This window comes from Phyllopteryx taeniolatus, chromosome 9, assembly GCF_024500385.1.
Source record: "Phyllopteryx taeniolatus isolate TA_2022b chromosome 9, UOR_Ptae_1.2, whole genome shotgun sequence".
Classification (NCBI taxonomy): Eukaryota; Metazoa; Chordata; class Actinopteri; order Syngnathiformes; family Syngnathidae; genus Phyllopteryx; species Phyllopteryx taeniolatus.
Window position 1 is genome coordinate 19,950,430 of NC_084510.1, and position 17,587 is coordinate 19,968,016.

Below are 17,587 nucleotides of genomic sequence, written 5' to 3' on the forward strand. Positions count from 1 at the left end.
AATTGTGGTAACGTTGATCTACCTTTTTCTGTTTTTCCTATTCTGTGCACCGTTTTCACCACATCACATTTGTTAGTACTACCACTCATCACTCTGTCCTTTTACTTACGTGCATCAGTTCGGTGGTACCTTGACTTACGAGTGGAACAAATTTTTCGAGCTGTGAGCTGTTGCTTGGTTGATTTTTGTACAGATGTTTTTGCTTGGTGTTGTGAGCCAAAATTGGATGTTCAGGTGAGCTTCAGCTTTGCCGTGGTTCGAGTTATGTGGGGGAAATAAATTGGGCAGTCCCCGATGCACTTTCAGCTGTTTATTGAACGGGACAAACAGTGAAACACAAAAAAAAAAAAATGCAGGGAGCTGCTGTCGACCACAGCTCATGCACAGAAGCTCACACGCAGACTAACCTGGCCAAACCGACACCAGCTCCTAACATCACTCACGAGGCCACACCCCTTATAGGCACACATCCAACACACGCTACAGTATGTACAGTAATTAAACTTTATAAAACCAGTTTATTTCTTTACATTCTATTTTATTAGATTTTATCATATTTGTATGCAATACAGTGCTATTTTTTAAAATAAAAAAGACAAAAAATGTTTTTTTTTTTTTTGTTAGGTTGGAACAGATTAATAGCATTTCAGTCAAAAAGGAAAACATACTTGCAATACAGTGAAGGCCCGTTTTTACTGGCGATAGGAAACACCCACACAAAAATGTTTGTAATTGGTTAAAGATGCCACAAGATGGCAGAAAAACACTTTCTATTCAGCAAAGCTATGACTTGGCTAAATGAAGCTCCTGCCCTCAGTCTAACCTAGGCGCTTGGCACCACAAATTCTTTTTTTATTATTATTTTTTTTTTTACGTTTACTGAACATATACAAAAACAAATCAAAGTAGGCTATTAGACAGAGATGGAAGAAAGCAAACAAACAGAAAAAAGCAATAATAAACAAAAGAAATGTAGATGTTCAATAGGAGTATGAAGAAGTAAAAAAAAATAATAAATATTAATTTGTACAATGATAGTCAAGTGGTATTCGGGTGAAATTCTATGTATTCTAAGCTAGCAGGCCCATGTAACGTAATCGCAATAATGATGAGGAAGATGCCACCAGTCAGCACCAAAGCGAGGTATTCAGCAGATAACGGAGGATAGGTTCTCAAAAGAAATCCACAAATTGCGAAAGCTGAATCATGAATATGTAGGGCTTCACTGTACGAGTATACTCAGGTACAGACTTAGTCACAAAACAAATTGTGACTTGACGACTTGTGAGTCAAGGTACCACTGGATCTTGGTAGCCTAACCAGTAGCAACAAAGCCTATCTCGGCCCAAACGTGTTCACACATCCCAACCATCGAAGAAAAGTGGAGATTTACATCTGATCGCTCTCATCTTTAGATCAAAAAGTGCCTTCATCTCCCTCTGCAGGGTGCCGTCGCACTGCTCTGCACCCGCCGCAACGGGGCCATCTCTGAACTCCAGGCTGTCCGAGCTGCTCCCGCTGCTCGACGAGCTGTCGGACAAGCACAGACCGTTGAGTATGGTCCTCACCTGGCGGTCGCTGTCCTTGCCCGTGCTCTGGACTCGCCAGGTCTGCCAGTGGGAAGCAGGCTTGCGGCTCACCATGGGCGTGACGGGGGAGGTGTTGGGGTTTCGAGGGCAGCTACGCGAGCGGACCTTTGTTCGTATCGGGGTGGTGGTGTGTCTGGGGGTGGCCGGAGCCTCCAAGGTCCTTCTGACCTGAGCCGGGGATGGCGGAGGGATCAGAGGTACAAATATGGCGTCGGAATGTAAGGGATGTTGTGGTATCGACTGAAGGGTTGTAGGTGGAGGTTTCCCTGGTGGTTCTGGGTCAGTCATTGCTTCTGCTCGGGCCACCACAGGAGGTTCAAGCTCCTGTGGTCCAAATGTGGGGAGTATCCGTAACTCAGCAGCTTCAGACAAAGACTGAAGCTCACTAAAGTTAGTTGGAACTGGATCCCGTCTGTCCTCAGTAGGACTGTTCAGACATGAAGGGCTGTCCAAGTCAAAGCTGTCTTGAAACGTTAAAGTCGGCACTGGTTTTGAAGCTGTGGAGGACATCTTGCTGAATATCCCTCTCCTCATCTGAGCTGGGTCATGAATTTTGACACGGTGGGCACGTCTCACGGGTTCACTCATGATCCCTTTGTGCATCCCGGCCCTGGAGGCGGGCCCTTGGACCAGAGGGGACATTTCTCCATTCCTGCTTTCCTGGGAGAAGGAGTCTGCATCCTTGCGGAGATATGGAGGAGGCCAATCGTCCGAGGACTGCACGGATGAGTCGAGGGACGGCTGCCTATGGGGTCCCTTCATGTGCTTCTGGGCTGCCTTTTGGATGTGCTTCCTGGCCACTTGCACAGCATTTGCTGGCTTTACCTACGATACAACATGTTGCATAAATTCAAAGCTAAATGTGCATAATTTTGCGAGGAGCTTACCTTCCCATCGATGATAGCAATGTGAACAAAGATGGAAGACTCTGCCATCCCTTCCAAGTACACGTGTCGATAACCTACAAGTTCACAGTGAAGGGATGTCGTTATGTATTTCAGATGACTGCTTATGCTTACTATTTACTGCTAGTGACCACCTATTCACAGCCAGACTGTGGTACTCACCTGGCATCATGCTGGTGAAGGCTATTGTCCTCTGGCCAATGAAATCCCTCCCAATGGGATCATGATCCCACACTTGGAAGCGCACCAGGGCGATCTGCGGCATTAGAATGTGAAAGACGAGAGTCTCCTCCCACATGGGGTTAAAACCTGAGGGAAGGTAAAATACAGGGTTAATACGTTTGATGTTATTTACCTACTTACCCACCTACCAAGATACCTGTCTTCAATACATGCATATACTGCACACTTGCTTATCGATTTAGATACCTGTCTTCTACCTACGGTACCTAACTACTCACCTACCATGGGCTGAGCCACGGGGTGGCCACCTTGACGGTCCTCCCTCACATGTGTCGGGAACAATGTCTGGTCGAACTTTTAATTAGCACCCACTTACTTTTTACGTGATGAGTCTTATTTTAATTAGTTTTACTAGAAATAAGGAAAATGTTCTTGGTCAAATTTTGGGTTTTTGCACTGTATCTATCTACCTACTTACCTACCTTTCAAAACTTGACAAAACATTTTCAGCAATTCAAAGCATATTTGTGAAATATATATATACACTGTACCATTATCATCCACCACTCTGGTCTGCTGCTTTGAACAGTCGACGGGTAGACCGATGATCTCAACCTCCACAAAGGGATCAATGATCTGGATGTGGCATAGAAAAATGCAATATATAACAATAATTATCTTTACAGGTTGAAAAGAAGTAGCCTATATGCTATGCAGTATAGTTGACCTCTCCCCTGTCCCCAAACATGGAGTCTTTGGGTTTGGGAAGCTGCTGTCCGCTGATGATCTTCAGAACAAACTGAATCTTCCTTTTTCCTGGAAGTGGATCCTCCAAATTGGGGTTAAAGGCACCTGGGGGGGGGGGGACGGACAATCACCCTTAGCGAAAGGAATGCTCATCAAATCATGCATGTAATTATGAACATCTACATACCTTTACAAATGATTTTAGGCTTCAGAATGTATCCACAGTTTCCGTTGCTTGAGAATTTAGCTCGGTTCAGTTCAAGCATGCGACCCTCTGTTTGATAGTTCATTGCAACTGGAATACAAGGGATACAATCAGCGACCATCAATATTCTTACAATTATATGAATTATTATTATGTCACTGAACCCATGTGACATCCTGCATTCCAGTAGGGTTGCGGGTTGAAGTTGCTGGAGTCCACCCTGTAGTTGGACGGGTAGACCCTCAGGAGTTGACGCTGGTTGAAGCGCACCAGCTGACCGGGCTTTAGCAGCACGATCTGGTTCATGACGGTTTCGTTGAGTGACGACACCTGCCAACTGTTTGTAAAGGCTGCCGAGCAAAACACATCCAAAAACGCTACAAAGATCCGTTCCCATTCCCAGATCCTAAATGAAATCAAATACAATGAATGGTACCTTGTGTTTCTATATCGTGCACTCGGACAGATTTTGTGTACTTGACGACGTCAGACAGAGCACGGGACAACCTCATTGTCTTCCTCTTCCTGAAGACAACGTTATAAACATAAAGCAGTGACAGATTACATAAAATTGACTTTTATTGGTTGTATACAAATAACCGAGTCTGGATTGCCTGCCAAGTAAATCTTTTGTCATCCTTCTGCAAATGTCTGTGAGCGAGCTCCTATGACTTTTCCTAATTGTTGTTACAATTGGGATAATTTACATAATAATCACCCACACCGAGTTTCTCCGCCCGGGATTAGGAAGCTAGGCTCCTAGCTCTGCCATTGTCAACTTTGCTGTTCAACTAAGACATGGGAGAGGGCGTCATTTGTTTTTGGCGATGTTACGCACCACACCACTACAAAGTACTATTGACAAAGTGTATTTCAGTGGCTTGGTGATGAAACTTTGCCTCCACAAGTGAAAATGCAATAGAATCTGGGGATAGGGTTAAATTAGCCAGTCGAGGCTTTGCTAAAGCTACTGCCCTCGCGACCCGACCTCTGATAAGCGGTAGAAAGTGGATGGATGGATGGATGGATGGCTTTGGGCAGCTGTCATTCATTTGCAGTCTGGACACGGAAGGGGTCTGCTCTGGAAGGAGTCTCAGTCTTCTGAAGTCTCCAATAACACCATAAAAAGTTACTAGATTTGTTGGTAGTCTCTTTTTTGGAAAATAATTGCTAAAGGGGTCAGAAAAGCTTCAATGCCTGGATCGTCATGGTAACAAAAGCTGTTCTCTGCATTTGCATGAGCCAGAACCGCCCCCCTAAAACCGAGTGACAAAAAAAACAGTGTTAAAAGTGGATGTTAAGTGTTCTGTAATTTTATCTGTCCTTTGTGTATTTAGACCAAAGGTTGTCAGAGATAATTTATTAAAATACCTGGGAACTGTTTTAAATTGTGAAGAAATATAATTAAATCTCCTTAAAAAGATCTAACTAAAAAAAAGAGCCTCACTTGGGGTGATAAACAATTTGTGTCCTGTCCCTGCTGCCGCTGCTGTAGTCCGACTCTCCGTCAGACCGGACCTTACTCCTTAGTCGCATTCTCTTTTTCCTCTGCAACAATATCACAAATTACAGTTATTTTTATGCTCCGAGCACATCCAATGCATCCGAACCAAGAGGAAGACCTTGCGTTTGAAGCTTCTTATGATGGATCTGCCGAAGCGCCTCCTCTTCTTCGGGTGTCGAGCAGCTAGACCGCTGTTTTCCTCCTAAAAGAGTCGTATTGCACAGTAAATACAGGGTTCATCCAATGAAACTGTTTAATGTCACAGATAAATTTGCCTGGGAATCCTCCTCTTCGTCATCTTCCTCTTCTTCCTCGTCCCCGGTGTCTTCATCAGACACATCTCCTTCCTCGGCATTCGGGTCCAAGTTCGCTGGGAGCTTCTTTCCCTGAAACGCGACAAACGACTGTTGTTGAAATCTGGATAAAGACGAGGATCGAGGAATATTTTTTCACCACATTTTGCCATTTGAATCACGATAGTATGAATGGTACACCTTGGCAGAGGTACATGCTCTAACTAACCTAACTAGGTAGGAAAAGTAGCAATGAAATCCCCACGTTTTGCGCTTCATTTCTATGCGAATATTGCCTTTCTATTGCAATAAATAAAGCTAGAGGAAAATTCAGCTCATTACTTTTTGACTGCCGCTCGTAATTAGGAGGGTAGTTAGGTAGCTAAGTAGTAGGGAGGTAGGCCGGGGACTAGGCAGGTTGGTAGAAAGGTAAGTACTGTGGGTATGTTTGTTTGAACAAATCCAGTCCAGGAATGTGTTTGACTGCAGGTAAGTTAGGTAATAGTCAGTTTGTATGGAATATTTTCAACAATCAGCCTCACCTTGACTAATATTTTTCCCTTGAGGATTTCCGGGGAGGGCAGTTTCTTGCATTCGAGCGTGTTGACGTTGGACAGGTCAAGCTTATCCTGCAGCACCTCTCTCAGGTATTCCGCCATCTTCTTCTGTTGAGGCACGGTGCAATGGTTCTCTATGGACAAAATCACTGGGTACCTGCACAGGAGAGCAAGATGTGATACCTGAAATGTCTTTTGTTGCCTCTCCTGGCTAATTCGATTGAACGAGCACTTACTGTGATTTGGTGAAGGCGTATTTGTTAATGGTTTCGATAACGTCTTTGAAAAGGATTTTGGATGTCAAGGTGTAGCCGTGGTGGATAATGGGCTCACCATCTTGCCCGTCCCAGCAGTCCACTGCGAAAGAAGAACAACTCCTGGACTTATATAAAAGTAAAAAATTACAAACTCTGTCTTAAGTACAAAATTAAAATGGAAATTCTACTGACAGTAAAACTGTTTGATAACTTGGCACAATGAGAAAAACCTTCTCTGCACACAAAATAATTTCCCTCTTTTATTAACTTACATCGTGCTCATACTGAAAAGAAGGAGAAAATACTGGTTTTATATTATATTTGGGATTTTAGTAAAACAGGCCCTATTTTCAGATTAGCTGGTGGTTTTTATGCTGGGAGAAAACACAAGGCACTCGCAATGAATCATTCTTGTAGCCGACAACGTCAAACAAATCTTTTAAACAAGACCAAAAATGGAGACTATCTCTTTTCTGCAAACCTGTTGCCGTTGTCGTTTATGCTCCCGGGCTCAAGTTCCTCCATGTTGCCAGATTTTTTCACTTTATAAAACCCCAAAATCTCAATCAATCAAAAGAGCTCAAACTGGATTTGATTTGATCTCTCTCTATTTAAATCTTTTACAATGCTTTCATCGACAGAGGTTGAAAAAAAAGTAGAGCCTATTTTGACCAAGAAATTGTTAGAAAGTAAATGTGTTTTAAATGTAGGGTGTAAAAGAAAAAAGTTGTCAGAAAATTAAATGCTCAACTAAAGTACAGATACCTGAAAAAACTACTTAAATATAGTAACGAAGTATGTGTATTTCCACTGAAGAAGAGCATGTGCTGTTGCAACAGGAGGGTCAGGTTGAAGGGTGTCACCTTCCACGCAGCGACAGCCGGCCTGGAGAACGTAAGCGTACATCTCCACACTGGACTGAGACAGCAGCTGGTCTCCGGTCAGGTAGGTGTTGTGCGACGTGGCGATGAAGTAGTTGCACAGTGGCTGCGTCATGTCCTGGTTCACCTGGTTGTGCTCTGGGTTGAAGATGTCGCCGCCGGGACTTCGCATGTAGTTGGTGAAACCTGGACGGTGTGAGAAGTTGAACGAACGTCGACAGATGCTTTTCACCAGCGCTTCTAGTCGGTGTCGTGCTCGTACCGTCTATTCCCAAAACCAGATGCTGCAGGTTGTCAGGACACGGCTCAAACCTGGCGACGATGTCTATCAGGTGCTCTCTGGCAAGACCTCGCATCTGACAACCAAACATAACTTGTTTCATTGTGTAATTTGAATGTTTTCACAATCTCCACCTCAGCCTCTCTGGTGTAAACAGGTGTGCGCTCTACCCTCCTCTTTCTCGGATCAATAATCATCTCCTTGGTTTTATCCGTATTCAGAGAGATTTTTTTTACGTGACACCAGGACACTAGTCCCTCAATGTCCACCTCTCTGGTGTCATCAGCTCATACAAAAGGGATTTATGGTTAAGCTTTGTCCGTTTCAGCATCATGGTGGACTCGTGATTAGCAGGTCTGCCTCATTGTTCTGCGTTTCAGGTTCAAATCTCTTTCCTGGGTGGGGTTTGCATGTTCTCCTGTGGTTGCATGGGTTTTCGCCGAGCAATCTGGCTTTCTCTCACATTCCAAAAACATGCTCGTTAGGTTAAGTGAAGACTAGATTGTCCATAAATCAATGACTGGGGAATAGTCCGGATTGTACCAAACTTGTCTCGCTAAAAGTTAGTCGGATACCCACGATAATGATGACTAATCACGCTAACTGTACGTGTCCTTCTATTTATCGCAGTGTCGAAATGACTGCAATGAAAGAGATCATTACAGCAAAGGCCCAGGTGACTTTTGCAAAGTACTGTCCTGTGATTCCTGTATGTACGCTAAGCTAAGCAACCTTGACACCAACTGCCAATTGCCAGTAAGCAGGGTTAGACCAGCATGCAAACTTTTCAACGCGATGATGTACCTTCTGCTCGTTCTCCAGGAAGCGGGCGAGGTCGTGCAGGTCCATGACTTCTTTTTGGTTGCTGTAAGAAATCATGATGAGGTAGAGGTCTCGCCGTGTGGAGATCATCTTGTAGAAGGAACAAAACTCCTCGAATCCTAAAGAGCCCTGGTTTTCGTCTGTGTCCGCCTCCTGCAAAAGGATATGGCGCTCTTTGGTCGTATTGTTTCCACAATTGTACTACTCATAAGACTATAAAATTGTATTCCTTCATATAGTGTCGGGTGCCGTCTAGTTACTCAACTGCAGTTGTCATCTGTACCGAACTGTATTGAGTAATGCCAATCACTCACGATGTAGTGATTCTTTCGCCTGACTTCTCTCCAGGTAGCATAGGTTTCAGTCCCCACTCAGTGATGATGTGAATGTGAGTGTGAATGGTTGTCTGTCGCTATGTATGCCCCGTGTTTGACATGCAACCAGTCCAGGCTGTAGACTGCCTTTCTCCCTGTGTTTTCTGGGATAGATCACCAGTAATTCTGAACGAGATAAGCAGTATTGCAAATTGATGGATGGAGGATTAATGCCGCCCTGTGATTGGCTGGGGATCAGTCCAGGGTGTACCCCTGCCTCTCGCCCAAAGTCAGCTGGAATAGACTCTAGTTTTTCCATGACCCAAATGTGGGAAAAGCGCTATTGAAAATGGATGGATGGATTGATGGATGTTTAACGCCACTCAGGTATGCTTTGAAATTTCACAACGCAGGCTGGAATTGAGCTTAGCCTGTTCATCTGCGCGCAGTAGTTTTCTATTCCACAGTCTCAATTTTGCTTTAATGGCCAGATTTCTCACTGCACTGAGAATAAAATGAGTTTGTTGACCTGAACCAAAAGCCAAATGCTGAAAAGCGAACACAGGAGGCACTATTGTCGTCATATGTTAGCATTGTGACTGATGCGTTCAATGCAAAATTCGGCACTATTTCTTCCTTGAAAGAGCGAGGTCCTGGCCCTTACCTGGAACATCTCACGGACTTTCTGCTTGGGAAGATTCACGTTGAGCTTGTGAAGAAGCTGGTGGACTTCTCCGATGCTGAGAGTGCCGTCTCCGTTTTTGTCCGCTTCCGAGAAAGTCTGCTGAAGCCACGTGAGCGCTGGGGTTAAGGCTGATGACGCGCAGGTTGGCATTCATTTAACAATGTTTGGCAACATCCAGTACTGGAAGGTGACTAAGTCATTTGTTACTGTATTGTACTGTTTTTTTGAGGTATCTGTACTTAACTCGAGTTTCCATTTTTCTGATGACTTTTTACTTTTATTCCCTACATTTGAAAACAGCTCTTTATAATTTCTACCCCTTTGTCAAAATAGGCTTGGTTTTTCAACCTATCTGAATGACGTAGGCTACGATTCAGAACCCAAGGTTGTGTCTCTTTATATACTGTATGATGTCTCTAGCACACATTCACCATCCATGGCCTCATTTAAAATCATTTTTTGACCTTGTTGGCGTCAAGAATAATTTGCGATGAATGCCTTTTCTTGTCCCAGCATAATATCATGCGTCAGAATATAGCAGAAAAACTGCATCCAGTGAGTTTCATCTCAGTATAAGCACTATGCAAGTTAATAAAAGAAAGAAACTATTTTATTCAGATAAGTTTTTTGTTTTGTTTTGCAAAGTTATCAAAACCGGTACAGTGAATGCTCCTCTGCCAGTAATTGACACGTCACTAAAAAGTTTTATAATTGCTTATAGATGACACAAGCTGGTGGCAAAGCACTACCTTTTTCCTAAATGATGCTCTTCAACTCACTCCAATATCGCTTCCTTGTATGCCACATGATGACCACTAAGCACTACTTCTGTCTAAATGAAGCTCCTCAAGTCACTTCAACATAGGTATATGGCACCAAGAGAATGGCAAAGCAATACTTAAGTTTAAATGAAGCTCCTGAACTCACTTTATCATAATTCCTTGGCACCGAGATGCCACAAGATGGTGGGAAAGCACTATCCATCCATCCATGGTCTGTACCGCTTTATCCTCACAAGGGTCGCGGGGGGTGCTGGAGCCTATCCCAGCTATCTCTGGGCGAGAGGCGGGGTACACCCCGAACTGGTGGAAAAGCACTAATTTTTGTCTAATATTGAGACGAAAAATTCCTTTTCCTTTTGTATGTGACTTTCAGAATCCATACTTTTTACTTGTACTTAAGTTTGGCGCTGTATCTGTACTTCTTATTTCACCAGTCTTTTTAAAAACACCTATCTGTACTTCTACTTAAGTACAGAGTGTGAGTACTTTTTCTTCCTCTGGCACTGTCAAAGGATATTGATCACGGGTGCGCTGCCTCCGAGCCAAGCTGTCTTCGTCGCTGATACCGGCCATGAGGTACTTGAGTCCGGTGATCCATGTGCGGGCCTCCTCGCCGTTGGTGCTGACCAGGTCCAGGGATTTAACACGCTCGCCGTAGTAAATGCTAAAGCAGCAGTTTGGGTCGAAGCGGTTGTCGGCGTACTTGCGGAAAACCTCCGACTTTTTCCCCTCGCGGACCTCGTGGATGGAGTCGATTGTAACTAAGACAAGACAAGACAAGGAATCAATTAAAGCTCTGTTGTATTTACGTGAAAAGGCGTATTGCCACAATAGATAGGGATTGCTTTGATATGCTGTGATTAATCAGCCTTATAATATATCCATCCAGGTGTGTGAGAGACTTTGGAGGGCAGATGCTCGATGCCCAAAAGGGGTACCTCAAAATATTTGTTGAACGGGGGGTGGAGGTGCTGGGGCGTGCTGGTGGAAGTTTTCCGAAGGCTCATGGTAAAAGTATTTGTCAACTTTGGAGTGCTGTACAATGTTTCCCGCTGGCTAAAAATACTTGCCGACAGGAAAATTGTCCTTGCCAAAAGGGCAGGTGTTGGACCAAAAAGGGCATTTTCTTTTGCCTAGGGAAAAAGGGCTGGTGCTTGAGCACCACTTTGGGTTTATCTGTGCACGCCACTGCATCCATCCATCCATCCATCCATCCATCCATTTTGTATACATCACCCTAATAAGGACAAGCGCAATTGAAAATGGTTGCATGGATATTTACAATAGATTTCTGACTGTTATTAATAAAGGGTTAATAACAGTGTACTATGGCACTGCAGCATCATCCGTTTCTAGTCTCTAAGAAGCAGTGCAGTGCTTTGATTTATTTGCTTCTTGCAAAGTGTTACTGTCGTTTTAATCACATTTCGATAAAAAGTAGCAGAAGGGTTACTTACTGACACTGATCTGAATGGGTATTCCCTAAATGCAAGAACAAATTACATTGAATCTCTTTCTGCCCTCTAGCAAGCCTGAACTGAAGCTATCGAGGATTGTATCGACTATATGATTGATATCCTCTCCGCTGGACACTTCCCACGTCCATACAACTGCAACAACCTGACAGGATGCCAGGAGCCCCCCCTCCTCCCCATTGGTGGCCAAGACATTGTTCTCCCTATACTTTCTCCCTTGACTTCCCTATAGTCTGAACCGTGAGTAAAGTTGAATTATTATTCTGTTTAAAACAAAAAATAAGAAAAAAAAATAACAAATAAATTCACAGCTCACTTTTGGCTTTGTCGTGTTTCCTGGAGGGACGCCACCGGATGCATGAGCGGTGCTCATCCAAGTAGTAGACGCGCATGAGTCCCTTCTTCTTTCCCTTCAGTTTGGTCATCTGCGTCCCCGTCTGCATTGTGCACATGCACCTCTCCACTACAGGAGATCATCACAATTTTATACTGACGATGCATATAAATGTATGCCATATGTGCACGATAAACTCAAAGAAGAGGGGTTACGTTTACGTTTGGGCTGTGTCACACTGGGATTTCCAAGATGAGGTTTTCAATTGGATTTCTTGCATTTATTCACCTGCTGATTAATTGAGGTGTAGCATCTAATTGAAAGGGGGCTTAGAGGAAATAAAATATAAATAAATGTATCCATAAACTGCATACATTTCTCTCTTTTTAAGACAGGACAAACCGTTTTTCCCCCTTTTCCCGATTTAATTCACCAACTGATCAACTGGGGAATTCAAGAGGAGGCTTTGAGGAATTTGTATGAATGAATTTGTTCATAGTGTACAGTCCTCTCTTTTTAAGGCAGCACAACCCGTTTTGATTTTCCCCCTGCCTTTATTCACCTACCGATTAACTGAGGTGAAGCGTCTGTTTGAGCGGAGGCTTTGAGGAAATACAGTATGAATTTATTCATAACCAGTGTGTATTTCTTGCCTTTTAAAGAAGCACAACAGTATGTTTTCCCTGCATTTATACACCTGACAGTTAACTGAGGTAAGGCGTTTATTTAAATGGAGGCTTTGAGGAAATACTGTCATGGGTGTGTGTTCTGGTTGTTGTCTTCCCCCTGTCTCGTACACACCTGCTCCTGAGCGGATCTTCCCCACCTGTGCCTCGTTTACCCTAATTACCCCCTGCATTTAACCTTGTGTCTCATTCTTTCTGGTCGCCAGTTCGTACCTTGTTGTCACGTTCCAGCATTCCTTGTTTCCACGTCACTGACTCATAGTAAGACTAGACCCTGTTCTGATTATTGACCTTGCCTCTTTGCCTCACGCTTTTTTGGATACTGTTGCCTTTCCGGATTGCCTGCCTGTGTACCGACCTCTGCCCGTTTATTCAACCTCTCTTTTTGAAACTATCCATTTGAATTGGAGTCGTGCATTTTGGGTCCTGTCCTTTGTTCCGTTCATGACAGAACGAACTGGCCATAACATGGAGCCAGCAGACTCAGACCCGGTGCGCAAAGCCCTTCAAGCGCAGGGTCAATACATCTCGAAGCAGGATGAGCAGCTTGCTGCCCTCCACCTTCATCTAAAGGGACTGCCAGAGCATCAGGACACTATGATGAGACAGGTGGCCTCACGGTTTGAAGTTCTAATGTATATGGTTCAGAAGAAGGAACCAGCTGGCACAGGACCCGATGCCGCCACTGTACCACCGTTTCCATGTGAAGCAATCACCATGCAGCCACCTGCTACATCCGCTGCTGTCTGACCACAGCTCTCTCGACCGGAGAGGTTCTCTGGAGATTCTGGGAATATTAAGCCGTTCATCACTCAGTGCGAACTCCACTTTGAGCTGCAGGCAGTTGCCTTCCCCACCGAGCGGGTAAAGATCGCTTTTGCCATTTCCCACCTGACTGGTCGTGCGGAGGCGTGGGCTACTGCTGAATGGAGCCGCAATACTGCCGCATGTCATTCTTGGGCTTCTTTTGTAAAGACTGGAGCGAGTTTTTCAGTATTCCACACCAGATCGTGAGGCAGGTCGCTCCCTTGTCACCTTACAACAAGGCAAGCGCAGTGTGTCAGATTACGCAATTGAGTTTCGCTTTCTAACAGCTGAGAGTCAGTGGAATAATACATTTTTTCAAGGACTATCCCCCGCCGTCAAGGATCATTTGGTCCCACTAGACCTGCCGACCGACTTGGACACGACTTATCGCTCTCGCCATAAAGATCGAAAAAAGGAATTTGGATCGCGAGCTGGATGGAGATCGGCGGAAGGATGTGTCACCGCGCACTTGGAGGAGACTCACATCATTCATGTCTGCTCTGTGTTGCAGCAGTTACTACAGCATGAACTATATGTCAAGGATGAGAAATGTGAGTTCCACAAGGCGTCTGTTTCTTTTCTGGGTTTCGTGCTGGCTCCAGGTGAAATCAAAATGGATCCTTGCAAAGTTGATGCCGTGACTAATTGGCCCACTCCCACGTCATGCAAGGACGTACAAAGGTTCTTAGGGTTCGCAAATTCCTACAGAAAGTTCATTAGAAATTTCAGTTCAATAGCCTCGCCTTTGCATGATCTTACCTCGCCACACAGACCCTTTGTGTGGAACCCGCTTTGTCAGTCAACAATTCAGAAATTAAAATTGAGCTTTACCTCTGCTCCCATCCTCACTTTGCCAGATCCCAAACAGCAGTTTGTTGTTGATGCGTCTGATGCCGGAATAGGATCAGTGCTCTCCCAGAAATGTCTCAAGGGTGGTAAGTTACATCCTTGTGCTAATCTCTCGAAAAAACTGACTCCAGCCGAGAGAAATTACGACATAGGTGACCGTGAACTGCTGGCTGTCAAGGTGGCTTTGGTGGAGTGGAGTCACTGGCTAGAAGGGGCTCAGACCCCGTTTTTAGTATGGACAGATCACAAGAACCTTGAGTATCTCAAGTCATCTAAAAGATTAAATGCTAGGCAGGCTAGATGGGCTCTATTCTTCAGAAGATTTGATTTCATGTTATCCTACCGACCTGGTTCTAAAAATGGTAGTCCAGATGCTTTATCGTGTATTTTCTGCGTAGAGAATTCTTTGTCCGACCCTAAAACAATTTTGCCCAAGTCATGTTTTCTGCTTCTGTTTGGGACATTGAAACTGCGGTAAAAGAGGCTCTGAAGAACACTCTTCGCCCTGAAGATTGCCCTGAAAACAGGCTTTATGTGGTCCTGACTTTAAGGGGAAGACTTATCCACTGGGCTCACACTAACACACACTAACGGGCCTGAGGAATGTTCAAGGGTGCCGTCTGGGTTTATTGTGGATGACTCACTGACTCGGGACTTCCACACTGCGCATCCAGGGGCTCCGGGGCCGTTTGGGGTCGCCCGTTAATGTGTGTGGGGGGGGTACTGTCATGGGTGTGTGTTCTGGTTGTTGTCGTCTCCCTGTCTCATACACACCAGCTCCTGAGAGGATCTTCCCCACCTGTGCCTCGTTTACCCTAATTACCCCCTGCATTTAACCTCGTGTCTCATTCTTTCTGGTGGCCAGTTCGTACCTTATTGTCACATTCCAGCATTCCTTGTTTCCACGTCACCGACTCATAGTAAGACAAGACCCTGTTCTGATTATTGACCTTGCCTTTTTGCCTCATGTTTTTTGGATACTGTTGCCTTTGCGGAATGCCTGCCTGTTTACCGACCTCTGCCCGTTTATTAAACCTCTCTTTTTGAAACTATCCATTTGAATTGGAGTCGTGCATTTTGGGTCCTGTCCTTAGTTCCGTTCATGACAAATACAGTTTAGGTGTACAGTGTACCACCACATATTTGTGAATTTTATTTGTGGATTATTTTTAACCTATCGCATGTTTTTGTTTTGTTTTTTTCCCCCTGATCCCCCGCTTATTCACATTTTTTTGGAGGGTATTTTTTTTCATGGCAATTACAATGAGTGTCAATTATTCGCAGATTTTCGCTATTCGCAGGGGTCTGGTCCTGATAGCCTGTAAATAGCGGGGGTCCAATATATTCATATACAGTACACTAGTTGTCTCTCGTTTGAAGGCAGCACAACCTTTGATTATGTAAGCTTTTTAAAAAAAAACAAAAAAACAAAAAACAGATTTGTGTGTGCATGCGCGGGCCGAGTACAGGTGACCCTACTAGTTTGTAATCTGAAAACTGCTTGTGACACAGCCTGGCTAATCCTAAAGGATTGTCTCCAGTCCATATGCCCATTATTGACTCAAGTGCCTCCCCGCAGGTCTACTCTAATGCATGCAAATGTCATATACAGTGGTATAGGTGTGCTAAAATCCCATATGTGGGTATTCCATATCAAATATTCATAAATTTACTCTTTAATCTGCACAATATTTTTACAAAAAAGTGAGTCTCACCAAACTGGCCCAGCCTCCATTTGGGCTGAGCGACCACACTGCCACCAATCCAGAAAAACTCCTCTGCCAGTCTCGCGATGGAGGCCTTCTTCCACAGTCTGGGGGAGCTCATGATGGACATGGTGGGGGAATTAGGAGGGTTGGGAGGCAATTTAGGGGAGCCCACACCTTGGAAGGTGCTCGTTCTCGGGGAGAGAGAAGCCGGCGGTGGAGGGCTGCCACTCATCCCCGGTGACGGAGGCGCCATCCCCTGGGCGGCGTTCATCCCTGAAGTGGACATTTGCATCCAACTGTCCTGTCCCATCAGCACCGTCGCCACTCTTTGCAAAGTTGATGTCCTATACGCATGTGCTCATCCCACCGGTTCTTCTTCATCCTCCGACGTAAAAAAGGCACCCTAACCTCAGGTTGTGCATGCATTGTTGCTCGAAGGGAGGAAGAGCGCAGCATGTGACCACCTGTAAATCTTTCCCAAGCGCTAATCCTCAAGTGAGGCTCCAGTCTTGCTTTCATGGAGGGATTTTCATTCGTCCAATAGGAAGGACCAGCAAATGGTCACTCCATAGCATCCTGTCAATTATGAAGATATACTTGAACTTGTACATTGTGTTCCAAAGGATTATGTACACAGGGTTTATGTTAAATAAACATTGCAGTTTAAATGTTCTGAGTAAGGTTTTACTTTCCAAGGAGACTTGATTCCAGAAAATGAGACCGTTTCATATTTTTAGGCAAATCATAGTGTTTATCCACAATGAGGGTCCCCCCCTTTCCAATGCCTTGGGAGAGGAATTTAAAACCATGGGTATTTCAAGAAAATCATTAAATAGATGATGTGTGAATGGTGAAAAGCTGAAGCTGAACTGAAATGCTGTGGAATTAATTGTGGTATGATATTGAATGATATGGAAAGATATGGTAAACTGTCTTAATTTGGAGCTTCTATTTTAAAAATTTGGTAATTGAAATGAGCTAAACCGTTTGAAGTTGTAATGCTTTGTTCTTTCCACATTTTGTGCTTTTTTCAATGGACATTGTACTACTCCTGTGCCTTGGCCGCCAGGGGGCAGTATAATAGAAACATACGAATATTCATGTAGACTGCGGCAGCTCCTCAGTAAGCCGCAGTATCCATCCATCCATTCTCAACACGGCTTATCCTGTTCAGGATCGCGGGGCGCTGACTTCGGGCGAAAGGCGGACTACACCCTGAACTGGTCGCCAGTCAGTCGCAGGGAACATATAGACAGGGACAACAATTCACACTCAGATTCACACCGTCACTGAGTGAGAGCTGAACCCACGCTGCCCACACCAAAGCCAGGCAAGTGTACCCCTATACTGTCAGTGACTTAAGAGGCAGTAATATTAGTCAAATTTCCGCAAGGGCTATAGAACTTATGCTTTTGTGAATTGTTATATTATTTGTCTACATGTGTTGCTTCGCCATTTGTGTGTTCAATATATATATATATATATATATATATATGTGTATATATATATATATATATATATATATATATATATACCCTGTGTATATATATATATATATATATATATATATATATATATATATATATATATATATATATATATGTGTATATATATATATATATATATATATATATATACCCTGTGTATATATATATATATATATATATATATATATATATATATATATATATATATATATATATATATATTGGCCTGTGAACCT

At 43.9% G+C, this 17,587-nt stretch overlaps 1 protein-coding gene across 1 annotated transcript; it reads right to left on the bottom strand.

Moving 5' to 3' along the window:
- Positions 1 to 295: 295 nt before the first annotated feature.
- Positions 296 to 16,406, bottom strand: plch2b (phospholipase C, eta 2b). The gene is made up of 20 exons (XM_061784044.1): positions 15,871 to 16,406; positions 11,796 to 11,942; positions 10,522 to 10,765; positions 9,202 to 9,331; positions 8,206 to 8,376; positions 7,384 to 7,477; positions 7,104 to 7,307; positions 6,220 to 6,340; positions 5,969 to 6,140; positions 5,409 to 5,519; positions 5,252 to 5,335; positions 5,077 to 5,177; positions 4,066 to 4,154; positions 3,794 to 3,979; positions 3,612 to 3,719; positions 3,405 to 3,529; positions 3,229 to 3,313; positions 2,657 to 2,803; positions 2,477 to 2,550; positions 296 to 2,414 (listed from the first exon to the last, which is right to left on the bottom strand). The coding sequence occupies exons 1-20, from the start codon at positions 16,172 to 16,174 to the stop codon at positions 1,356 to 1,358; spliced, it is 3,756 nt and encodes a 1,251-aa protein (XP_061640028.1). The 5' UTR covers positions 16,175 to 16,406; the 3' UTR covers positions 296 to 1,355.
- Positions 16,407 to 17,587: the final 1,181 nt, after the last annotated feature.